This window comes from Pyrenophora tritici-repentis, chromosome 10, assembly GCF_003171515.1.
Source record: "Pyrenophora tritici-repentis strain M4 chromosome 10, whole genome shotgun sequence".
NCBI lineage: Eukaryota > Fungi > Ascomycota > Dothideomycetes > Pleosporales > Pleosporaceae > Pyrenophora > Pyrenophora tritici-repentis.
This window is the reverse complement of record NC_089399.1, coordinates 941,129-962,801: the sequence shown is the minus strand read 5'-3', so window position 1 is coordinate 962,801 and position 21,673 is coordinate 941,129. Positions and strand designations below refer to the sequence as shown.

Sequence of the window (21,673 nt, the reverse complement as noted above, 5' to 3'; positions counted from 1 at the left end):
ACCATGCCTCATCCTTGCCCGTCCATGTGGGTGCCGTGTCTTTGACCCTTGTTTGACGCCTGCATTCACCCTGGAAACCGTTAAGCCCGAGATAAAGGCCGGTTTGAATTACTAAGTTTCACTGCTGTGCCTTGTCAGAGACCGATCAACCTTGAGGGGGGGTCTGGTTCAGCTTACCGTGTACGACCCATTTACCACCATGGGTTCAGCTCGTCCTACAACCGTAGTATCGACGTCCATGCGCACGTGGAGCTTCAGTCCCATGTGATCCCTGCCATTCAGCGTATTTGCCGCGTGTTGCGCCAACTCCTTGGATGCAAATTTGACGGTTGCCACACCTTTGAACACGCCGGTCTTGCCATCGCGGAGGAACTGGATATCGATGGGATATCCGACAGTTTGAAGGAGCAATCCATTGAGATCCTGAGGGGTGCACTTGTAACTCAAGTTGCGAATGAATATACCACGAGCTTCGGTAAGTATTGCCCCACCTCGGACGTTTACCGGCATTCCGTTGGTGCTCGTCGAGTAGATAGGTGGCGATGGCAAAGCATAGGCCGGGTAGACTGGGGCAATATTGTATAAGGGCGGCTGAGAAGCATAGCCCTGCTGATACATCCCAGTCGAGTACCTGGACTGTGCTGTGGTATATGGCGTCGGTACCATTGTAGTGGCTCCTCTGCTGCCGCCCAACTGATTGACTCTTCCAATATCAATACCGCAATGCTGTGAGGAATGACCACCGTCGGGCAACTCAGGGAACAGTGTTGAACAATTGCATCGCATCAGTCGGTAACCCTCACCCTTGCGGTTCGTCTCCCACACGTGCACCAACATGCCTTTGGCTCGGTAGTAGACCTCTGAAGTGGATTAGCCAAGTTTCGCCGTTGATATCGCCCAGTGATTCTTACTGTACACAGCATCCGCGTCTTCCTTGTCCTTGAGCCGACACCACCCCTGCATTTCTCCTCGCCGTTGGCCTTGGCTTGAGTACACATCAGCCCAACCCGGCTGTTCTTTGACCACTTTTCGAAGATGGTCTTTGAACTCTTGCCATCCGGTCAAGTAGGGTGCATAGCGGGTGGTACCAGATACTACGAGCAGGAAATCCCCTTCACCTTCCTTCCAAGATCTTCCGTAAGACATTGCAGTAAATAGATATGTGTGATAGAGAAGTGGCGCCCAAGTACAAATGGCAACCAGAGCGTGATGAGGTGCAAAAATGATTCTGTAAATATATCTTGCTACCAAACTGTTGTTTTCCGTGTGCGTACAATCGAAGATTGAATTATTTGCTCAAGAATGGAATGAAATAGATCGGTGATCGAGTTGCACCGGCTCCATACTTATAGTTATTCTTCCGCGGATTATTCAAGTAATACCTCGTTTCAGTGGTCTTGTCCGACTGCCATATTGGCTGAGCCATCGTTCTCTCGAAACATGGCTAGGTCGGGATGCTGGATAGAATGGCTGGACATCGAGATGTGTAGCCTATAGGAACTGTTACCCGCTCCCCGTCTAGATCTCGTACTATTTCGATTCACCCGCACTGGGTGCACGAACTCCTGTGTGGCGTGTGGTGCGTGGTGAGATACCCTGGAATAGGATGCATGGCGTATGCGTCCTGGACACCTGCATCTTTACGCCACGCTTCTTGGAAAGGATTACTATACCTGTAAAATGTAAACGTCATTAAGTGCTATCATCTTCAACGACATGCGCAGAGCCCTGTCCTTGCCTTCCGTCTTGTGTACTGTAGTCATCCTCAGCTAGCCAAACAAAAGCAATTATCGTTAGTCTCAATTCGGCATATGAAGCGTGTAAACTGCAATAACCACTCTTAATGGCTTAGGCATGATATTGAATGTCGTTGGCACATGAGGTTTTGCTGGCTGCAGCTCGTTCGGCGTGCTTCGGGAGCTGTCATGTCCACCTTATTCTTGCATTCGTTTCACAACAGGGACCACCACTCATCGCCTACAGGATCTGTGAAAATGACATTGCTAGTAGTGACTTCACTGTAATTCCACAAGTTCTGTGTTTCAAAATATCTCCAATATCTTAAATATGACTTAGTCATGATAGTAGCATATACAATTCGCTTAAGAAGGACTCCAGACGATGAGCTTCTGATCAAAGCCACCGCTTATCAAGTATTCGGTATTGCTTTGATCGTCTGAAACTTGAGTAGCGGTCCCCGTCAAATAACCCGCCCAGAGACATCGCAACTTTGACCCTGGTTCGTGTGCATGTAGGGAAGAAATGAGTTTCCCGCTCCTTGCTTCAAGGCCGCGGACTACTCCGTCATCCGAGCTCACATAAACACCTGTACCATCTGGGCGCCAAACTAGGCGTGGAGTGGAATAAGCCGTTTGTGGCGCTAGAGTGGAAACGTTGACTAATATAGCAGCTTCCTCTTTATCTGCAGTGGCTAGCTCAGCTCGTGCTTGCGACGCCTGTGTCACGGATACTTCCATGGCTAAACTAGCTTCCGTGACAGTCATTGAGGAATATGTGGGAGGGAGTAGTAGCTTCACTATCAGTAGCTTCATATGCGGCGTACTGGAGGTAGCGATGGCTGCTAGCTGTGGGTTTGTGGGACAGATTTGTATGTCTGATGGTGTGAATGCAATCCAAGCATTAGAGTGTGGAGCAAGGTTCTGCTTGCCAATCAGAGTGAAAGCCAGTGACTCTGGGCTGGGTACAGCGTAATAGTGTAGAAACGTAGAATCTCTCCGAGCGACTACCAGAGCTGGAGTCCCATCCCCGGGCAAGGTGACGAATACAGTCGATTCTGGAATGCTTGGCAAATCCAACGTTGCTATTGGATCTCCAAGCTGTGGTTTCTCGGCGCTGACATCCATCTGATATAGTATTATCTTAGCATCCCATCCTGAACTAGCAACTAGTATGGAGCTGCCATTGGAAGACCACATTGAGAGCTTGACTAGATACTTTGAATGATCTTTGCGTTCCTCTAATATCCTGTTGTTGACAGTGTCGAATAGCGTCAGCTTTCCGGACATTGAGGCGATTAGCAGATGTGTTGAATCCACAGCTACAAGATCCAGTGTCGGCGAATCCTGAAAACCGGAGAATGTGTGCACAACATCGAGCGAATTTGTCGTTGGATCCATCAAGTGTAGTTGTCGATCAGCAGTGGTGACGCCAACATACTGTTTGATCTCTGTTACTGATGGCAGCTTGAGATCGAGCACTGATATGCTCAGTATATTCGACCGACTTGGTAGGGACGGCACGACTTTCGGGGTGACTGGTGCGTGGATGGCCCATCCCTGATTCGTTTCATCGACACCGAGCTTCTCGAAGCTGAGGCTGAGGTCGAACTTCTTCTTCTCTTCCAGAATAGACTCGATGGTGACGAGACTATCGGAAGCTGCTCCGATATCAGAAGGCAATTCGGCCTCCTGAACAAAGCTATTCAGCGTCTACAGGAGCGTTAGTGATTGTCACCCTTTCCAATTAGGGACGACGTCACCTCAGTATATCCACTAGCTCTTAGAAAACGCGCAACAAGTTCGGCCGCAGATGGAAGCATGACTGCTGATATCTGTGTTTCACAAGAACCCTCACTACCAGTTAGTTGTAGGTGATAAAAGTGTCGATATGTAGAGCGTAGAAGTTGATGATGTTCTAACGAGGGCAAAGTGAAGTGGGGCTAATTAGCTTATCGATACGAGGGTGGGCACATGGCACCGTGACGAATATTTTGTGGAAAATATGCGACGCTGAGTTTGGATTGATTGATTCATTGATCGGGCTCCTCATTCGAGATGCAGGCAAGTCATCTTACTATGGTTTTCACAGTCAACCTGACTTTCCTAGAAATCCAATGTCCTACGCGAACGCTTAACACGAGAGCTAGTTGGGCTGCAAGAGACCACAATTGATCAGCCTTACAGCATATTGCATCGTCTCAGACTTGCAAAAGCATATAGAGATCTTGGATATCCTGACCTCGCGGCAGGAGATGCGTACAAAGCCTTGATTCTGATTGATGAAGTGGTTCAGGAAGGCGAATACCATGACGACGCCCTGGAGGCGGCGCGAACGGACATCGCCACTGAACAAATGAGAGATGTAGCTGTAGATTCTGAGAAGGAAGTTACGTCTTTTGAAGATGACGAGATCGCGGCCTGGGCACAAACGCGATGGTCGAAGAATGCGTATGTAAGCGCCGAGATAAATCTATACACATAGGAAGCGATTACTGACGTGGCTAAGACACGATGCCCTCATTGGGTGTCTGATAGATTGTGGATGTTTCCGCAGTGCGTTTGATTACATCTCTCGTGCAAAAAAGGCGTTTCCAGACGATAAAGTCTTCCATAATTACGATGATACATTGTCGAGCCGTCTTCGATCCTACTTCGCGGACAACGGAGAAGCCCTAGAAGATATAAATATAGAAGAGTACCCAGATAAAGGCCTGGTTCGCCGCGAGAAGTACCCTTGGAATCATCACGAACCAAACCGGTTCTCAACAGAGTGCCTGGACTTTCTCAACAAGGAGCTCACAAACATAGCCCCGATGTTGGAAGTGAGGGTCGCTGAACTACCTGTTCTCACTACCACGGACACCACAAACGGATCAATTCCGGATTCAAAATATACGAAACAACTTGGACTCTTTGCCAAGGAGGATATAGCCCCGGGCGAGAAGGTCTTGGAGGAGAAGTCTCTGCTCACTGCTATCTCAAGGCTCCATGATTCATATTGCGATGCTTGCAGTATACCTTTCTCGACTTCCGAAGACCAAAAGGACGCAATCATCTCATGCGAGGAATGCGATGAAGTCTTCTTTTGCAGTGAAGAATGCCACGATCTAGCACAAGATCACTATCACCCCTCAATTTGTGGAGTCAACTTGGATCAAGGCAAGGTACCGGTGCGCGAGGCGGCAGACTATCTCTATACCCTTCTCCTTTTCCGCGCTCTGGCATTGGCCGAAACTCAGGACCTTCACCCACTCGAGTTGAAAGAAGTGCGTTACATATGGGGTGACTACCACGGCAAGGATCTTGGAGTCGCGTGGCAAGCAGGCACGTCCGGTCGTCTGAGTAACCCGTTCGGTCATGTCCCACAAACACTACCTTTTTCTTTTAAGAACAACATCCTCATGCCATTGAATGTTCTGGAGAAGATGGATGTCAACATCTTCACACAAAGCCACCGTTACGACACTTGGATCTTCAACGCACTGTATGCGAAGTTCCGGGGAACGGCGTCCGCACAACAGGGCTTGGACGGAAAACCTGAGATTAGTGCTGTTCATCCCATGTGGTGTCTCGCAAACCATAGCTGTGATCCGAACGTAGCCTGGGAGTGGCGTGGATCGATGCGTTTCTGGACCCGTGAGCAGATGGTTGATTGGATGGGTAGAGATCAGGACAAGGGTCCTGGTCTCAAGAAAGACGAGGAGGTCTTTGGTCATTACTGCGACATTCGTTTACCGGTCAAGGAACGACGTGAATGGGCCGTGGGGGCACTTGGTGGTGAGTGCATGTGCGCTAGATGTGTATGGGAAGAGGCAGCGGAGCAGAAGCAGGGTGGTTCACATTAAGGAAGCTACCGGTCATGTGCAGAATCGAAGCTATTGGTGTTTCATTTCAAACACAAGGCCGGTTGCACACTATTGCACTCTATCAGCAAGCGACTTGGTATGACTTTGTCATGTCCAGCACATGGGGCATGACAACACTGGTGTCGATGGAGAAGATGGATGTACAAGGTGAAGATCTGGTACTACGCTAGTTCTCAGGGCCTACGTGGACAGGCTTCGGCAATCGCGCGTTATATTTCCGTCATCCAGCCCTTGAGGATGAACAAGCGATTAGCAACCACATGCGGCAAGCAGTTCGTTGGATAAGCCAAAAATCAGACCATTCATGCAGACCAGAGGCGGCGCCAGTAGATGTGTCGTATTGGGTAAGACTCTTGGGCCTGCAGTATGGGGTAGTACGTGACGAAAAAAGGTTCCTAGCCGCGCTCACCGTCCGGGAGTAACTTTCTATGCGCTTCAGCTCCGTCTTCATATTTTCCACAGTAAGCCAAGTGGCATATGCAGACAGGCGCCATAATCAGCCGAGATTCTGCATCTTACATCTTGAGCACCGCGTTTCTCTTGTGACCCTCGTGTCGTTCGTGTTTGATCGGTGTGCAGGCTGTGCATGCATCCGTCCTTCCTAATCTTGCACTCGCTCCCCCATGATGCAGTGTACAGTCTCGCGCAAATCAAATCAGCATCGCATTGTGGCTCAAGCCCAATCCCCAGATCCGAAGCCTGTCGCCGTTTCCGGGACTGGGCGCTCGGTAAACTTTACGATGCAAACGTGCGTTTCACTACCCGCTGCATCGGGCCCCTGATGATGACGACGAGAGCAACTCTAAGATAGTTCATGTGCCTGTTGCTCTTGCGGAAGGACCACGGCCCGCTGCGTCATCGCAAGGAGCCGCATCACGTGCCAAACTCAGCACGTAAGCATGCATGTGCGCATGTGTCTATGTAATTACGAACATCAGCGGCGTAGTATGCAAACTCGTCTTTTCATCTGGCCAGAACACTCCATACCTCTTGCGTAACACTCTTGGTTCGCTTGGATAAACCAGAGTAGCAAGCAAAGTACCACATGTGATGCCCATTGAAGCATCATGATTGCGTTGTCAATATCTAATATCAGCTATATTGTAGCCTCCACACTTGTGGAGACCGTTGAAGAATTATTTCGTTTCCTGCAGTAGTATCATCTCCACAACTTGGCTCTCGGCGACCATCCATGAATGGCAGTGCTGAACGAGACAAACATGTAACAAGGCATCTCAGCTACGGGGTAAACCTGTGCCACTCGCACACGGTAATGATATGATGTTCCTACACATATTGAGCTACAGATTAATATAGATCATGTGGGTATGATACGACTGTGAAGAAATTACTTCGCATACAGGTACAATTGGCCATTTGGGTCAGTGGCAACTGCAGCTTCACTTTCGGCAGTGGCAACGCCACTCACCCTTCCATTACTGTACATCTCCACCCTCGAGCGTTGGATTCTAATTCCAGCAGCTCTCGCTTGGAGCGCGATAAGAGAGTCTTGGTGATGTCGAGACATGCAGGAACCCACATGGCGGTGTGCATCAACCACACTCTCGGATCTATTCAGTCCCCAGGAGGCAGCTGCAGAATTACCACCTGCCACCACCCTACATACTGTATGCGCATATTAATGTAGGTAAGCGACCGATTTCGCGGCTAGCAGTTCCGGTACTATCATGTGTCTCAGATTATAGCACAGCCTTCCAGTAAGCGAAGAGGGTGTGCAGTATACAGCTTCGTGACTCGTCAAATTCGTTGTATGTGGGGCTTGTTGAGCGAGATTCAGTCTTCAATATCCCTGCTAGAGTGAAATGATCATGTGAGCACGACCATAAAGGTCACAATGTTAAGCTACGGTACCTGTGATAGATGGAAAACTGACATTGCTGACCACCCCTCCCCTTCCCCTATATCTGATTAATGATAACCGAGTCACGATAACCTACTAGATCATCTGCATACTAACTGTTATGCATAGCGGACATGACCGTAAGAGGCAGGAATATCACTTCTTCCCTGGTCTGACAAGGCATTGCAGTAGCTCCTTCGCTCATCTCGTCTCTTCAAGATATACTACGTATAGCTCTTCGCCTCTTCTCCTTCAAGATATGATATAACTCATTGAATCATCATGCATCCGGCTGGAAAGGTAAAATCAAAGGACACTGATCCACGGCGCTTTGCCGTGCGTACGTTAGCCCTGGAAGTGAGCACAATACCACACCTAAAGCAGAAGTAGACCTCGAAGATGACTGTCCATGCAAAAGACACAAACCCAAAATAGCCGTTCCTAATTTGAACCACTTGATTGGAAGACACTTTGATAGCCAAGAAGCCAGTGTGCAAGGGGCTGACAATCCGGGACCAATCCCAGGAGAGCCAGTATCCACTATCCACTACTGCACAGTCTTTCAGGCGTCCTTGGGAAACCACAGTGTCCAATGAAGCTCGAAATAAGCTAAATTTCTCTTTCTAAGTTTTCACCCAATACCCAGCATGCCCACCAGACCGAGTGCCACTTATTCCAACACTAGAGATACCGTTTAACTGACAACACTAGCGCAACAAAACGTCCTCCCAATCAACAGTGCAAAACGCCCCAGTATCTTAGCTCCGTATCTAATTGCTCCTCTGATTCTGTTTCTGCAGCATGGTACCCACATTGTCGCTCTCCTCCTGCCAACCATGACACTGTAACCCTAAATCCCGCAGTCGCCCGGCACCACCTCCCTCACCTCTCCGCATTAACGCCCTATCCCAACCACCATGCATCTGCGGAACTAACCCCCATGAAGATCCTGATTCCGGTTCCAACGGAAGTTGGCTCGTGGGCCGGGCTCGCAAATCTGCGGCGACCTGATTGGAGATTGATGCCCGATCGTAAAGTCGCAGGATTCTGTAGGATTTGAATCAGACTCTATCTGAGGATCTCAACCAACATGTAAGATTTCAATCACAATCTAAGATTTGGATCGTAAATCTAAGATTGTGGCACTTTATGTGGACCATGTACGTCAACTCTGCGTAGGCGAAGTGGACTAGAACGTTTTTGGTGATTGGAAGTGCAGGTATACTACTCACCTGCCTTTTGGTCTACAACGCTCAACTAGAATATGGCCAGAAATACCAATCACCTCACCTGATCGCCTCATGGCACTCGCAGTATCCACCACACACTGTGTGGGCCTTTTATGGAGATGTCGATGGCGAAATCAGACTGTAGTATGGCGATTATCTGTCGCAATTCACAAGTGTTTTTCATATGAATCGGAAGCTGCTGAGCTGTGGGGGTAGCCAGTTGTTTCCCTACTAACAGTTTCGAGGACGTCTGGACTGCGTGGTCTTGCGTTGATAGCGACCAACCGGGTCGCTCTGCTAGGCACATGCTACCTCGACAAGAGGTTATAGAAACCAGTCAAATAAATCGTCCAACATGATGCGCTAAACACACGAAAGGCGACGAGCAGGTGGTATACACAGCATCAGCCCCACACTCTCCTCTTTAACATGTCCTCAACTACATCCTCACCTATCCTTTCAACACCATCAACCCCCTCCAACCGCTCCCCAACCTCGTTCACAAACAAACCCGCAACACTCTCAATCCCCTCTCCAACCACTCCCTCCCTCTCAAAACTAGTCGTCCGCTTCCCCTCCAGCCCACACGCCACAATCCTTTCAAACCACGCCAAGTCAGTGTTGATATTCAAACCAACCCCATGACTTGTGATATTCCGCCGCATATGCACGCCAATGGCCGCAATCTTGTCGTCCGGGCTCGTCCACACACCCGTATGCTCCGTAGTCATGGCCTTGATACCAAACCGCGCACACGTAGCTATCAGGCTCTTCTCAAGCAGACAAACGTAGTGGCGGGGCGTGAGTTTATGTGTACGCAGGTCGACAATGGGATATGCGACAAGCTGTCCCGGGCCGTGGAAGGTCGTTTGTCCGCCTCTCATGGCTTCGACAAAGTCTGCGCGGCCATTGTAGCGCAAATGTGCCTGCTGTTCGGGGGAAACATTGCCGATTTCTCGTCGTCCGCAGGTATAGACGGGTTGGAACTCTGCGGTGATGATGTGTGGTGGTGGGGAAGGAGCGTTGGAGGGCGGTTTCGAGGCGAGGAAGCGGGAAACGAGCAATTCTTGGAGGCGGGCGGCAGTTGCGTAGGGAGCCAGACCGGGAAGATGGATATGAAAGAGCTTTTGCCGCATTGGGCTGGCCATTGCTGCGTTGTGTTACATGCTTGATAGTAATCGCGATGGGTGGTGCGTGGGGCGGAGGGAGCCGTCGGTATCCTCCCGAATCGGACTTATCGATAAAGATTTTGTGACGTGACGCGACGCGACTGCACCTTTTGCGCCCACTTCCCTCCTAGACTCTTCTATATGCCGAAAACATGGCGGGCAAGAAGCGATCAGTGAATGGCCAGGTCAAACCTCAGCCTCAGCCTCAGCCTCAGCCTCAGAGCACACCCGAAGACATCGCCATGACAGATGCAACACCACCATGCGGTCAACGGCCACCACCATCCAGCAAAACAACATGCACTCCCAAGACGGCAGTAGAGAGCACGCTAAGCGCCCCGAACCTTACTCCGAACCCCCCGAAAGAAGGCCAAATACTGCCGCCCACCTCTAAACCAGCACCCAAGTCCCGCAAGCCCGTTAACCGCAAAAAGCTCGCCAAACCCCCCCAAAGTACGTCTACCCCCTACATACGCAAATACTGTGCAAAAAGACCCCGAGAGATCTCAAGCCCACACTCTGACACACCCCAGATGCTTCAATATCCACCCGCCCGCTCCTTCACCCCGCACTCCCAACCCCACACTCCTCATCCGCCTCCCCCAAGACAATCTACATAACTGCAACAACACCCTACATCCCTTGCGTCAAGCGTGTGCGCAAACTCCTCGCAGACATTACAAAGCGTGAGAAGCAATCCGCCGCCTCGCTGGACAGTAGAGCAGGAGGAGCAGCCCGAGGGGGGCAACACGGTGCAAAAGTGCTAGAAGCGAATGGGCGACTAGAGGCAAAAGATGTGGAGCGAAACGTTGCCGAGGAGGCGAGTAAGAAAGGAGAAGCGCGCAAAGTAGGCGGGATGGTGTATTTGAAAGCGACGGGTAGGGCGATACCTAGGGCGCTGGAGATAGGGCTACATTTCCAGGAAGATGAGAGTTGTAGGGTGAGGGTTGAGTTGGGGAATGTCAAGGCGGTTGATGATATCGAAGTTAAGAGTGGTGCGACAGAGCAGGAACAACAGGCCGAAGGAGAAGCGGATGATGATATACCCGAGACGAGGATACGAACGCTAAGTTCAGTGACTGTGAGTATAGGACTGGTATGAGCTTTGTCCATGTCCAAATTCTCATTTGCATTTGCATTTGCATTAAACCTGCAAGCAAAAGCTAGTCTAGCCCACCTAACAAACAAAACGAGAAGAAGAATATCAAAAAGAGGAGAGGTCAAAGTATATATCATTGAAGGTTGTGGCGCGAAAAATATCCCGCTTCCACTTTCCAACCTATCCATCTACCCATTCGTGATGCCATGAAGAAAAAAGAAGAAGAAAGAAAAGAATCCAATTTCCCCTAAAGAAAACAAACAACAAGAACAACACAAAGAAAAGCCACCCAGATAACAGATCGAAAACATATGTTGTGTGTATAACATAGGAAAAAATCAAAATGGTAGATAAACTTGCTTGCCTGCCCTTGCTGAAACCTGATAGCGAAAAAGAAAACGTTTAGCCGTCCTATAGGCTACTTGTTTGTCCCATGCTCCCTACCCACCTCCACCCCCTCACTCACTTGCCAGAAGCTATATCGACTGAAAGGACCCAAGGGAAAAAATTCGCCTAAACGATTGAACAGAGGCTCGAGACCTCCTCAACACCGGTAGGAAACTTTGTTGTGACGGTGAATGCGCCAGATTGCGCTGGAATTGGTCAAGGAAAAGGTTTGTTGCTGTGATTTCGATGTCGTGACATCGCTCCTGTTGGAGCATTACGATTTGTGTGGTGGATATGGATATTTATTCCGGTGTCCGGTATAGGTCTGGATAGCTGATGGTCCTGTGCTAGGTGTTGCTAAGTGTCGCGCTCCTGCATGTGGTGGTGGCTTTGCTTTCAACGGAGTAAATGCAACCAATGCTCAAGGTGCGGTTCCGTGGCGATTTGACGAAGGATGCGTATAGTGCATGTCCAAAAGTGGATATTGTCTGGCTGTAGCCTGGCAATGTCAAAATAATCGCTATCGTAATCACCACTTCTGGCGTGCATCATCCTCTCCGTATGCATGTCTATGCGCTTGCCTCGCTGTACTCGACAACGTCTGTAAAGACTTTGTCTAGTGTACTGTTGCTCAACGCTCGGCTTTCGGGTATTGATTAAGCATCGTCATGACTGCCACACCTATTGCAACAACTGCCACCATGGCCCCAACCGGGCCGCCATAGTACATGGGGTTTCGGTCAAGCCGTTGAGCGACCAGGGATTCAGCATTCCGTGACTGTTTCGAATCCTTGTGTTGGACATGATGTCCATTCTGACGACTCGGCTCCGGAGCTGAAGCTTCCGGGCCGTCCTCGTCGAGATCTTTTTCTTTGATGATGACGATTTCGCCCTCCTCAGACTCATGACTGTCCCCCAGGTTCATGCCGGATTGCGCGCTTATCTTTTCCGACGCACTATCGCTTCTGCTTCGCCGGCGAGTTCCGTTGCTTGCTGTTTTTGCATTATCTTTTCTTATCTTTTCGATCATTTCGGCCAATGATTTACGGTCGGTCTCTGCGGTCTCGGCTCGTTCACGGTAACGCTCCATCTGTTGCTTCATCTCGTTCATTTCTGACATCATCAGTTCCAGACGTTGCTGCAAGCGGGCCGTAGTATCCTCAGTACTATCAGAAGGCACGGACCCGTTGTCTGATCCGGTGAGTTCTTCATGCTCTGGCCCGGCCGCTTCGGCTTCCTCTGCATCGTTGTCGCCAACAACAGTCTCTGCATCTCCATGATCCTTGTTCGTTTCACGCTCAAGTCGAGCCGCTCGTTCTTCGGCGTCTTCTCTCGCGCGACGCTCTTCGTTTAACAGAGTCTCGAGATCTCGTAGTCGCATGCCCTGAGATTCTATCTCCTTCTTCGCATTAGTCAAAGCCTCGGTGAGCGAGGACAACTGTGCATCCGACCGCACTGGAGATGCGGTCTTTTGTCGCTCAGTGTCTGACCTCTTGAGGGACGAGGCGGCGTCAGGCTTCTCGGGTAAGGGTTGCTGTGGAGGTGGTGCAGGTGGGTCAGAGAATCTCGCCTTGAGGCTGTTGTCTTTGATGGGTGAGATTCTCACTTGATTGATTGGAGATGTCTTGGTGAGTTCCTTCTTTGTATCTGCTGTCAGGATGGCATTAATGTACTGGTGAGTTTGTTGGAGGTCCTGCGACTGCTGCTTTGCGGCCTTGATCTCGTTCTGTTGCTGTTAGAGGTGAAGACAGCAGGTTACTGACATGATACTTACGTTGAGCTTCTTGACTACCTGCTCCATGGTGATAGGCTGCAGCCAGAAGTTGGGATGTCGTGGTTGCTGCATGCCGTTTTGATAGTTGGCCATGGCGCCGGGGCCCTGCATTCGCTGGCCGTTGATGGAACCTTGACTAGGTGTGCGACCTCGCATGTTTGCCAGTTGTTGTTGGCTGGTGGAGCCCATGATATTTGACAGTTGAGGGCCTTCCATTTCGCCAAAGTTGAGGTCAATCATCTCACTGCTTGAGCGTGAATAGATGCCCGCATGCTCGACACGAGCAGCAACCTTGTGATGGACAATAGTTTTCTGGTCTTCACTGACAATGTCGATGCCAAGTTCCAGCATGTCCTGCTCGCGAAGCTCGTGTGGGTCCGAGTCTCTGTTCTCTTGCGACAAGCGGGAACCGTTGACAAAGGTGCCGTTTGAAGACTTGACGTCTCGGATCCATATCTTGCCCTGGCGGTCTGCCCATACCTCGGCGTGCTGTCTTGACAGGACTTTTGAGTCGAAGTAGCCGTTGAGCGGCGTCGGTATTGTCTTGTTGTTGGTCTGTCGGCCAATGCGGAGAACATCCGGGAAGAAGGGAACGGTGATGGTCTTGCGCTCAAAGGTGCCGTTCATGGGGACAAGGTGCAGGACGGCGGTGCTTTCCTGGGCAGGTGTCCGTTGTGCACCGTTGGGCTGTTGCTGGGCGGCCTGGAGGGCGCCATTATGTTGCGAGGGGACCATGGCAGACGGTGCTTGCAGTGCGCTCATGGCCGAGGCAGCAGAGGAGCCGGGGCCGACGGATGCAATGGGCTGCGGGCGTGCAGCAGTGATTCCAGCAATAGGCTCAGTCTTGGTGGCAGGCCATAATCCCTTTGGCGTCTTTGCTTTGCGGGTGGCAGCCCAGTCGGAGCCGTTTGAGGAAGCGGTGCTGTTCGGCTGCGACGAAGATGATGAGGCAGCGGATATGGTGGATGTGGTCGAGGCCTGGGAAGACAGGCTCGACGACGAGTTTGACCGTTGGGCACTTTTCCTCGGCATGAAGATGCCACCGCCGTTGGGCACGCCTTCAGCGCTCCATGCCTGCCGGTTGATGTTCTGATAGTTGACGGGGGGCGCAACTGCCGTCATTGGCGACGTGGTGTCGAAGGAAGGAGGTGGTCGTGTTTAGGCTCGGCCGTCACTTTTGCTGCACGCTTCCCGTGTTCTCCGTTTTTAGCGGCGCGACACCAGCGTGACGAGGCCCAAGGGTTGCAACAACAGCTTTGCGGCAGCAGCAAAATGTCGCGGGCGCCGTCATACACTCATGCGTTGCGGTAGCAGGCGGGCTCTGGGTGTCGTCGAGGCGTCGTCGTCGGTCGTGTGCTACTAGTTACAGGCAGAAAGGGTGCGACGTCAGGGCGATGATGCAAGGCACTGCAGACAGGCGCACAGCACGGAAAGCAGTGTCTCTGGAAGTGCAACTCTTGCGGGCGCGGCCACGGCTTAGGCTGCTGGATGGGCTGCGGGGGATAGATAGTCTGGATGGGCTGGTTTGGGGGTTGAGTTGAGGAGTAGTAGGACGTTTGTTGTCGGGCCTGGTTCCATGCAACGCTGACTGGCCAGATGGGCGAGGCGAGACAACGGCACAGGCGTGATGCGGGCGTGGAGAAAGGGTGCAAGCACAGATGGCAATATCTACCTAGATGAAACGAGACAGATGCTGCTACAGCCCACCCACCATGACAGTTAGACAGGCCGCAGTCGAAACTAATCCGCTTCATTTTCGAGCGCAGGCGCCTCCAATGCCCGGGGGGTGGTCGAGTGTCGAGAGTCACGTGCCTATGCCACAGCCGCTCTCCATCAGCGCATCTTCGCCTTTGCAAGCCCGTGTCTCAACCCGTAATCATGACGGCACATGTGCAGTGGCAAGTCGATTAGCCTCGACATGGAGAGTGAGAGTGAGAGTGAGAGCGAGAGCGAGAGTGCCCATGGCCACACTTTCCCCGGATTTCGGGCCTCTCTTCTTGGCGCTGGAAGAGCCGCGGCGAGAACTTGCAAGTGGGACGACGTCCAACTGACACTGACTGTGCCTCCCCTCTTGCACTTGATCGTCAAACACTCCCCAAGATGCCCATACCAGTTGGCTCCATGCCCCAGGGCGCGCATGGCCCTTCAACTCTTGACAAGCGTAGGCTTCCGTCTGCGCACCTAGACATGTATGGCCGTGGCTGACAGTATGCAGTGAAGATGGGTGGCATGATGGGTGGATGTACGCTCTACGAGTAAACACAATCACAAGCATAATCTGACATGTGCGCAGCTGTCGGTTTGATCATTGGCTTCATTTTCGGTGCGCATTGACCCCGCGCTTCTACAAAAGGTCCTTTCCTAACAAGAAGTAGGATTCACCAACATTGTTCGATTTGGTCCGGGCCCGAATGGGATGCTAAGGACGCTGGGCCAATACATGATGGGCTCAGCCGCCACGTTTGGGTATGCATGTCCGCCCATACGTGCCTGCCAAAGCTAACGTCGAGACAGCTTCTTCATGGCCATCGGCACTACCATCCGAACCGACAGCTCCCCCATTGCGACTGAAGCTTTCCGCACCGCCAATCGCCGGCCCATGATCCTTCCGCGACACTACCAGTACCCACGCGCCGCACGCGAGGAGAAGAACTAGGCCGTATAATGTCCAGACAAGAATCCTCCATGGCGGTACAGGTTTCTGGCGAGGACGGAGCGATTTCTCATAAAAATCTTAACGGGTCGATTGCCTGCTAGGTTAAATAGGCGCAAAGGTGAATGATATCAGTCATACACTGGCTTTCACTTTCACCGTCGGCCCCACTTCCAATATTGCTGTGCAACTTGCTTGTGATCTCACTTTCACCTCTTCAGTATATGAGCATAGTACGCTCTCTACCAATCGGTCTACAACGCTTGCAAAGACTCTTCGCCGCCAACGTCCAGCCTGCAATCAGCCAACGCGCACTGCACTTCGATACTTGCGTCCAAGTTTCCATCGCAACCTGGTCAGTTCAAACCACAACAAACATGTTTCCACTCGATGTACCCACCATGCGCAAGCCGCATGTGCCATACGGCAAGCGCCCTATTCGCCCTAGCAATTCGACTCAACAAAGAGAGGCCTCCGGTAGTAACGAAAACGAAACCAAAGGCGAGCAAGCTTATGAAAGGATCAGTCAACAGGCTAGACGCAGGGACTACAGAGCAAAGGCGCAAAGACGCGTTGATACTATCTCCAGTCGGGGTAAAACAGCAGCACGGGACAAGGCGGCCATGCATGACAGTCCATCCTGCAACAGCCTGAAAGGGACTGGTGTGTTACACCGCAATAGACTTGACTCCGACACCAATGGTGAAGAGGACATTGCAGAAGCCGTGGCTCGCTCGCTCGTTGATAATGAAGGCGCTGCGCCTGAAGCTGCCGATATCGCCAAAGCCATAGTCATGTCGCTCTCAACCCATGACAAGCCATCAAGTCCTTCTCGTGCAGCCAGTCCCTATGACGCACTCAAAGTTCTCAAGGAAGTCATGGAAGCTTGTATGAAATGCTTAGACGAAAGCACACAAGGGCAGGACATGGTATCAGCGAGCCAGATAGCAGGATGCATTAAATCTTGGAGAGGCACAATATCCAACGTTATATACGCAGCCAAGACAGCAGAAGATCGGCGGATCGGGGATTTGAAAGTCCAATTATGCTTCGATCAGAAGGTGCGGGAGAAGCATCAGCAAGAAACGGAAAAGCTTAACCAAATGTGGGAGGCCAAAGTGCTGGAGATGCAGTGCGAGCAGCAGAAAAAGAAGGCCGAGACGTATGAGGCTCAAATCGCAGAGCAGAGGTCTGCGAGCCTATCTGAAGTAACGCTGGAAGAACAACACCCAATCGTAAAGCAACGCCGTCCGCAAGCCATCAAATCAGCATCACCCTACGTCCACGATGAGGTCTCGCGACTAAGCAGAGACATTGCAGTGCTTAGGTCAGAACATGCAGCCGAGCTTGAAAGCAGGCGCCATGAAAGCAGCCTTCTGAAGCAAAAGGCTGAGCGGCTAGCCGATGCAAACGCAGCACTCCGACAAACTCAAAAGACCAAGAAGAACGAACAGAAACAGAAGATGGAAAAGCTCATCCAAACATACGAGGCACGCGTGAAAATACTGCAGGGAACTCCAAAGCCTGTTGATACGAACACAGTTTCGAGGCCTACACAAGGACGGGTAACTCCTTCAGAGCTATTACTCTCCAAGATTGAAGAGTCTCAAGATAAGGCGCAGACTGACTGTCAAATCACACGTTCGGACCCGACAGGACGACTCGGAAGTTCCGTTTCTCCTCGTAAGCGTAAACTTGACGGGGACATGTTTAGTCAGGCCGAGAGTGTGGATCAGCCGCGCAAGAGGGTGAGAGCTCGGTCGATGGAGTAAGCAGTGGATACGGTAATCGGGCCACATGGAGAGGGTACAGTACTGTAGTGAATGGTAGCGAGCTGTAGTCAGAATGAAATGTGATACCTCGACCATTGTCCTTGATGAAGCTACACTAAACATGTGTCGCGATTACATAACTCACGCGATGCGGAAGCATCCTTCTGCTTCCGGCTGTGAATCTGAAACACAATAGCGACAAGGTTTAACAAAAGCATATGAATGGATTGCGGAGCGCCGGAACAGGTTTAGCGCAAGACGGTCCGAGCTCACCCTCCAGCTCATTCCTCTGTACGAGGACGACCGTGGTTCCGCCCACACCTGTCGCGCCATTATCGAACAGCTCGCGCGCTTCCATTTAAGCCGTCTTTTACGATCGCATCCCAATCAGCGACAAATCAAGATTTGTTGTGCGACACTCTTCGACCTTTCAACACACCCGTCAGCTTCTCGACACGCGCCCCTGTCCGTGTCGCGTCGAGTGCCTTGACTACCACGTCCATAACCGCCGTCTGCGCAATCATGTCGGACTACTCCAAGATGAAGAACGACGAGCTGTCAGCGCTCCTCAAAGAGCGCAAGCTCCCTCACACCGGCAAGAAGGCAGAGATGGTTGAACGCCTACAGAAGGACGACGAGAAGTCTAGCGCAAAGCTTTCTACCCGCGGTGAAGATGAGATCGACTGGGACGACGAAGGCGACGATGTCGTTGCAGCGCCTGCCACCACCACCACTACGCAAGAAGAGACCGTCACTACTAACGCAGAGACTGTCGCCAACGCTGGAGGTGAAGGCCAGCCACCGAATCCTCAAGCCGTACCCAATCAAGTCGCCGATATTGACCCCGCCCAAACGGACGACCTGAAGGTAGAAGCGCCCGCAGAAGACACAGAGGCCAAGCCCGAAGAGAAACAGGAGCCCATCCCCGATTACTCAAGAGGTCTTGCTGCCACTAAGCTTGACGAAGAGATCGAAAAGCGTAAGAAGCGCGCCCTCAAGTTCGGTACCAAGTTCGAAGACGACGAGGGTCTCAAGAAGCTGGAGCGTGCTAAGAAGTTTGGAGAAGTCGGTCCCCCCAAGGGACTCGACGAGGCTTTGCCGGAGCGAGAGCGCCGCCAAAAACGGACACGAGAAGGTACTGAAGATGCAAGCAGCAACAAGCGTCGCGACGCAGGTCGGGATGCAGGCCGCTCTGGAGGCCGTGGAGGTCGACGCGAGAACCGCAACCGAGACGCCAAAGACAGCCGGGACAGCAATGATAACCGTCGCAGTGAAAGGAAGACTGCAGGCGGCGCTGGTGGTAGCGGTAGCGGTAGCGGTACCACTTGGATGAGCGAAAAGGACAGGGCTGCTGCTGAGGCCAGGAAAGCCAAGTTCGCGAAGCCGGCAGCTTCGGCTTGAAGACACGGCGTTGGTTTCAAGAACGGCCCATGGCCGACTTCGAAGACGAACTTTCGACGGATTTCAGCTGAACGATTGAACAGCACCGGCGCACTCATTGTATAACATCTTTGCGGGTTTTTTGACAAGATTGCCGGACGGATTGCGATTCTCACTTCAGACACTTTACGGATATAAGAATTCAAAGATCATTAACCAACTCGGACACCTCATTCATCCTTCGCTATTAGCACACTCCCGAGTTCTGGGTTCTTGCGTCCAAGATTCTGGCGGGCCGTAGCGACCTCAGGCAGAAACGCTACGGAAGAAGATGTCCTGAAGTCACACTCATTACCCATGTCTTGCTGAAGCCGTGTGCCTTCCCGTCATCCAGCTCGGAGAACATTCACCACAGTTGCGCACCAAATCTCTTGTGGTTCAACATGTATTCGTTCACGTACCAGCTTTGGTCGGACCACAGAGTGAAGAAACGAGCACAGTCGCTCGGTGTTCCTTGTCGATAGGCTTCTCCTGTCGGTGGCTCCGCCTTGTACCCTTGCAATTCGATAAAAAGCTCACCGCACCCCATATTCGGCTTGCATCTCGGCAGCCATGAAGGTATCTAATGGCCGTTCGGTCTGGACACGAAATCTTCCCGACCCTTGTGGGTCTGAATACAGATAGAATGCTTGACCCTCTCGTATCGACTTGTCTAGTGCCGTCCTTGTGCAATCCTTGGCATCGTGTACCTAGTATCGGGCATCTCCCCGACCTCGGTAGCTACGTTATTCCCGCACACAAACCAACATCATCCAGCACTAAGAAGTGTGGGGATATTTAGGCGGTGGGAGTCCCCGCGCGTTATTTCCGCGTGCAAAGTCCGCATATGCTAAACTACCTCGGACTCATCTTCTCGCAATCCTTCATTCCGTCGAAACATACATGCGAATATTAGCGTGTGCCAGCTCATAGCTCCGGTGCTTCTTGGTTGCATGACTCGATAACAGTTACCCGTCGGAATGATATCGGAGTCGGAATCATAGGAGCTAGGATCATTTAATTTAGGATAAAAAGAACGCCTTCGAGACGATTTTGCAAAACGAGTTGCTCTTACAACCAGATGACGGCACAATCAGAGCTAGAAGAGAAACATGTCATCTCAGACAAGTTCAACTCGCAGGGGGAAGAGTACAGTCGCCCCTCATCGGCGTCTCGCGACGAAGATGTCGTGCAACACGCAGAGCCAGGAAGGAGCGATGAGGTAGCCGAAGACAAAGAAGCACAACTCGATGCTCGGTCAACCGTCACTGCAGAATCTGCAATTCCGCCTCCTCCAGATGGCGGCCTACATGCATGGTTAAAAGTTTTTGGCGGCTTCATGATTTACATCAACATTTGGTACGTGATGATACAATCTCTCCGAACCTTTGAATAATTGCCGATTTTAACGGTATGTGACAGGGGTTTCACGTTAAGCTACGGCGTCTTCCAAACCTACTACCGCACCACGCTCCTCAGCAGCTCCTCCCCCTCGGCAATATCCTGGATCGGCACCACGCAAGCCTGGCTCCTCATCATCGTCGGCGTCATGTCAGGTCCGCTCTTCGACCTCGGCTACTTCCGTTCCATGCTGCTTGTCGGCAACGCCCTCGTCGTGCTAGGCATCATGATGTTGAGTCTGAGCACACAGTACTGGCAGGTGTTCCTGAGCCAAGGTCTGTGCATGGGGCTGGGTGCGGGTCTGCTGTATATCCCTAGCTTAGCCATGGTGGGCGTGTGGTTTAGTCGGCGGAGAGCCTTTGCACTGGGGATCGTCATGAGCGGTATTGCTGTTGGTGGTGTCATTTATATTAACATGTTCAACCAGCTTGTCCACTCTGCTGGGTTTCCCTGGACTATGCGCGCAATTGGTTTCGTTGCGCTCGCCGCCGCGCTGCTTTCTATCCCAGCGCTTCTTTCTGGATCGGATTGGCTCAACCGCAAACGTAAGCGTCGCTCGCTCTTCGATAAAACGGCCCTCACAGACCGTTTGTTTCTTATCTTTACGGCTTGTACTTTTGCTACGTTCCTTGGCTATATCGTGCCGTACTTTTACATCCCAACGTATGCTAAAGAGCGCTTGGGAAGCAGCGAGAGCACTGCGTTGTACATGCTCGTCCTTGCCATCGCAGGTAGCTTCTTCGGAAGACTAATGTCTGCTGTTGTGGCGCATTGGCTAGGCGCTATTGTCACATGGGCAATATGTACGTTCGCAAGCGGGATTTTATCTCTCTGTTGGATTGTCATCGAAGATGAAAAGACGTTTATTGCGTTTAGTATTCTTTGGGGTAAGTATTCCCGGCTCGCGTTTACCTGTAGTTGCAAAACTAACATTTCCGCGCTAGGTTTCTTCTCTGCGGGTCTGGTAACTCTTCCCTCTGCTGCATTCGCAAACATCACCCCGGATCTTTCGCGTCTAGGCACGCGCTTGGGAATGTCATGGAGTGTATCCAGTATTGCAACGCTTATTGGCGCGCCCATTGCGGGTGCTCTGCTCAAGAAAAAGGACGGCCGAACAGACTTCATCGGCGTCCAGGTGTGGAGTGGGGTTTGTTTGATCATTGGCACGTGTTGTCTGATTGTGCTGTGGATTTTTACCGTGAAAACACAGAAGAAAGGATGGAAGGTTTAAAGCAGGAGATGTGGCGAGTGAAAAGATAGAATATCATAAAAAGTTGTTTGAACATAATATATAATACTACAAG

The 21,673-nt window shown here is 51.4% G+C and overlaps 10 protein-coding genes across 10 annotated transcripts; 6 read left to right on the top strand and 4 right to left on the bottom strand.

The window, feature by feature from the left end:
• Positions 1-118: 118 nt before the first annotated feature.
• PtrM4_041950 (RNA-binding protein (RRM domain)) lies at positions 119-1,146 on the bottom strand (the record flags this gene model as incomplete). Its single annotated transcript, XM_001937486.2, has 3 exons — positions 119-124; positions 178-860; positions 912-1,146. The coding sequence occupies 3 exons, from the start codon at positions 1,144-1,146 to the stop codon at positions 119-121; spliced, it is 924 nt and encodes a 307-aa protein (XP_001937521.1).
• A 956-nt stretch (positions 1,147-2,102) lies between these two features.
• On the bottom strand, positions 2,103-3,559 carry PtrM4_041940 (uncharacterized protein; the record flags this gene model as incomplete). Its single annotated transcript, XM_001937487.1, has 2 exons — positions 2,103-3,449; positions 3,500-3,559. 2 exons carry the CDS (start codon positions 3,557-3,559, stop codon positions 2,103-2,105), a joined length of 1,407 nt encoding a protein of 468 aa, XP_001937522.1.
• A 235-nt stretch (positions 3,560-3,794) lies between these two features.
• On the top strand, positions 3,795-5,584 carry PtrM4_041930 (uncharacterized protein; the record flags this gene model as incomplete). The annotated part of the gene is made up of 3 exons (XM_066104435.1): positions 3,795-3,800; positions 3,847-4,187; positions 4,246-5,584. 3 exons carry the CDS (start codon positions 3,795-3,797, stop codon positions 5,582-5,584), a joined length of 1,686 nt encoding a protein of 561 aa, XP_065958999.1.
• A 3,515-nt stretch (positions 5,585-9,099) lies between these two features.
• Positions 9,100-9,843, bottom strand: PtrM4_041920 (LipB, Lipoate-protein ligase B; the record flags this gene model as incomplete). The annotated part of the gene is made up of 1 exon (XM_001937489.1): positions 9,100-9,843. The coding sequence occupies one exon, from the start codon at positions 9,841-9,843 to the stop codon at positions 9,100-9,102; it is 744 nt and encodes a 247-aa protein (XP_001937524.1).
• A 263-nt stretch (positions 9,844-10,106) lies between these two features.
• Positions 10,107-10,966, top strand: PtrM4_041910 (Rpp20 multi-domain protein; the record flags this gene model as incomplete). Its single annotated transcript, XM_001937490.1, has 2 exons — positions 10,107-10,317; positions 10,398-10,966. The coding sequence occupies 2 exons, from the start codon at positions 10,107-10,109 to the stop codon at positions 10,964-10,966; spliced, it is 780 nt and encodes a 259-aa protein (XP_001937525.1).
• Positions 10,967-11,981: 1,015 nt separating this feature from the next.
• Positions 11,982-14,246, bottom strand: PtrM4_041900 (FHA domain protein; the record flags this gene model as incomplete). Its single annotated transcript, XM_001937491.2, has 2 exons — positions 11,982-13,076; positions 13,125-14,246. 2 exons carry the CDS (start codon positions 14,244-14,246, stop codon positions 11,982-11,984), a joined length of 2,217 nt encoding a protein of 738 aa, XP_001937526.2.
• Positions 14,247-15,224: 978 nt separating this feature from the next.
• Positions 15,225-15,780, top strand: PtrM4_041890 (mitochondrial genome maintenance protein Mgr2; the record flags this gene model as incomplete). Its single annotated transcript, XM_001937492.2, has 5 exons — positions 15,225-15,285; positions 15,340-15,366; positions 15,418-15,447; positions 15,500-15,590; positions 15,639-15,780. 5 exons carry the CDS (start codon positions 15,225-15,227, stop codon positions 15,778-15,780), a joined length of 351 nt encoding a protein of 116 aa, XP_001937527.1.
• Positions 15,781-16,178: 398 nt separating this feature from the next.
• PtrM4_041880 (Cast multi-domain protein) lies at positions 16,179-17,549 on the top strand (the record flags this gene model as incomplete). Its single annotated transcript, XM_066104434.1, has 1 exon — positions 16,179-17,549. The coding sequence occupies one exon, from the start codon at positions 16,179-16,181 to the stop codon at positions 17,547-17,549; it is 1,371 nt and encodes a 456-aa protein (XP_065958998.1).
• A 522-nt stretch (positions 17,550-18,071) lies between these two features.
• On the top strand, positions 18,072-18,950 carry PtrM4_041870 (putative sap domain-containing protein; the record flags this gene model as incomplete). Its single annotated transcript, XM_001937493.1, has 1 exon — positions 18,072-18,950. The coding sequence occupies one exon, from the start codon at positions 18,072-18,074 to the stop codon at positions 18,948-18,950; it is 879 nt and encodes a 292-aa protein (XP_001937528.1).
• A 1,099-nt stretch (positions 18,951-20,049) lies between these two features.
• Positions 20,050-21,600, top strand: PtrM4_041860 (AraJ, Arabinose efflux permease; the record flags this gene model as incomplete). The annotated part of the gene is made up of 3 exons (XM_066104433.1): positions 20,050-20,327; positions 20,391-21,256; positions 21,314-21,600. The coding sequence occupies 3 exons, from the start codon at positions 20,050-20,052 to the stop codon at positions 21,598-21,600; spliced, it is 1,431 nt and encodes a 476-aa protein (XP_065958997.1).
• Positions 21,601-21,673: the final 73 nt, after the last annotated feature.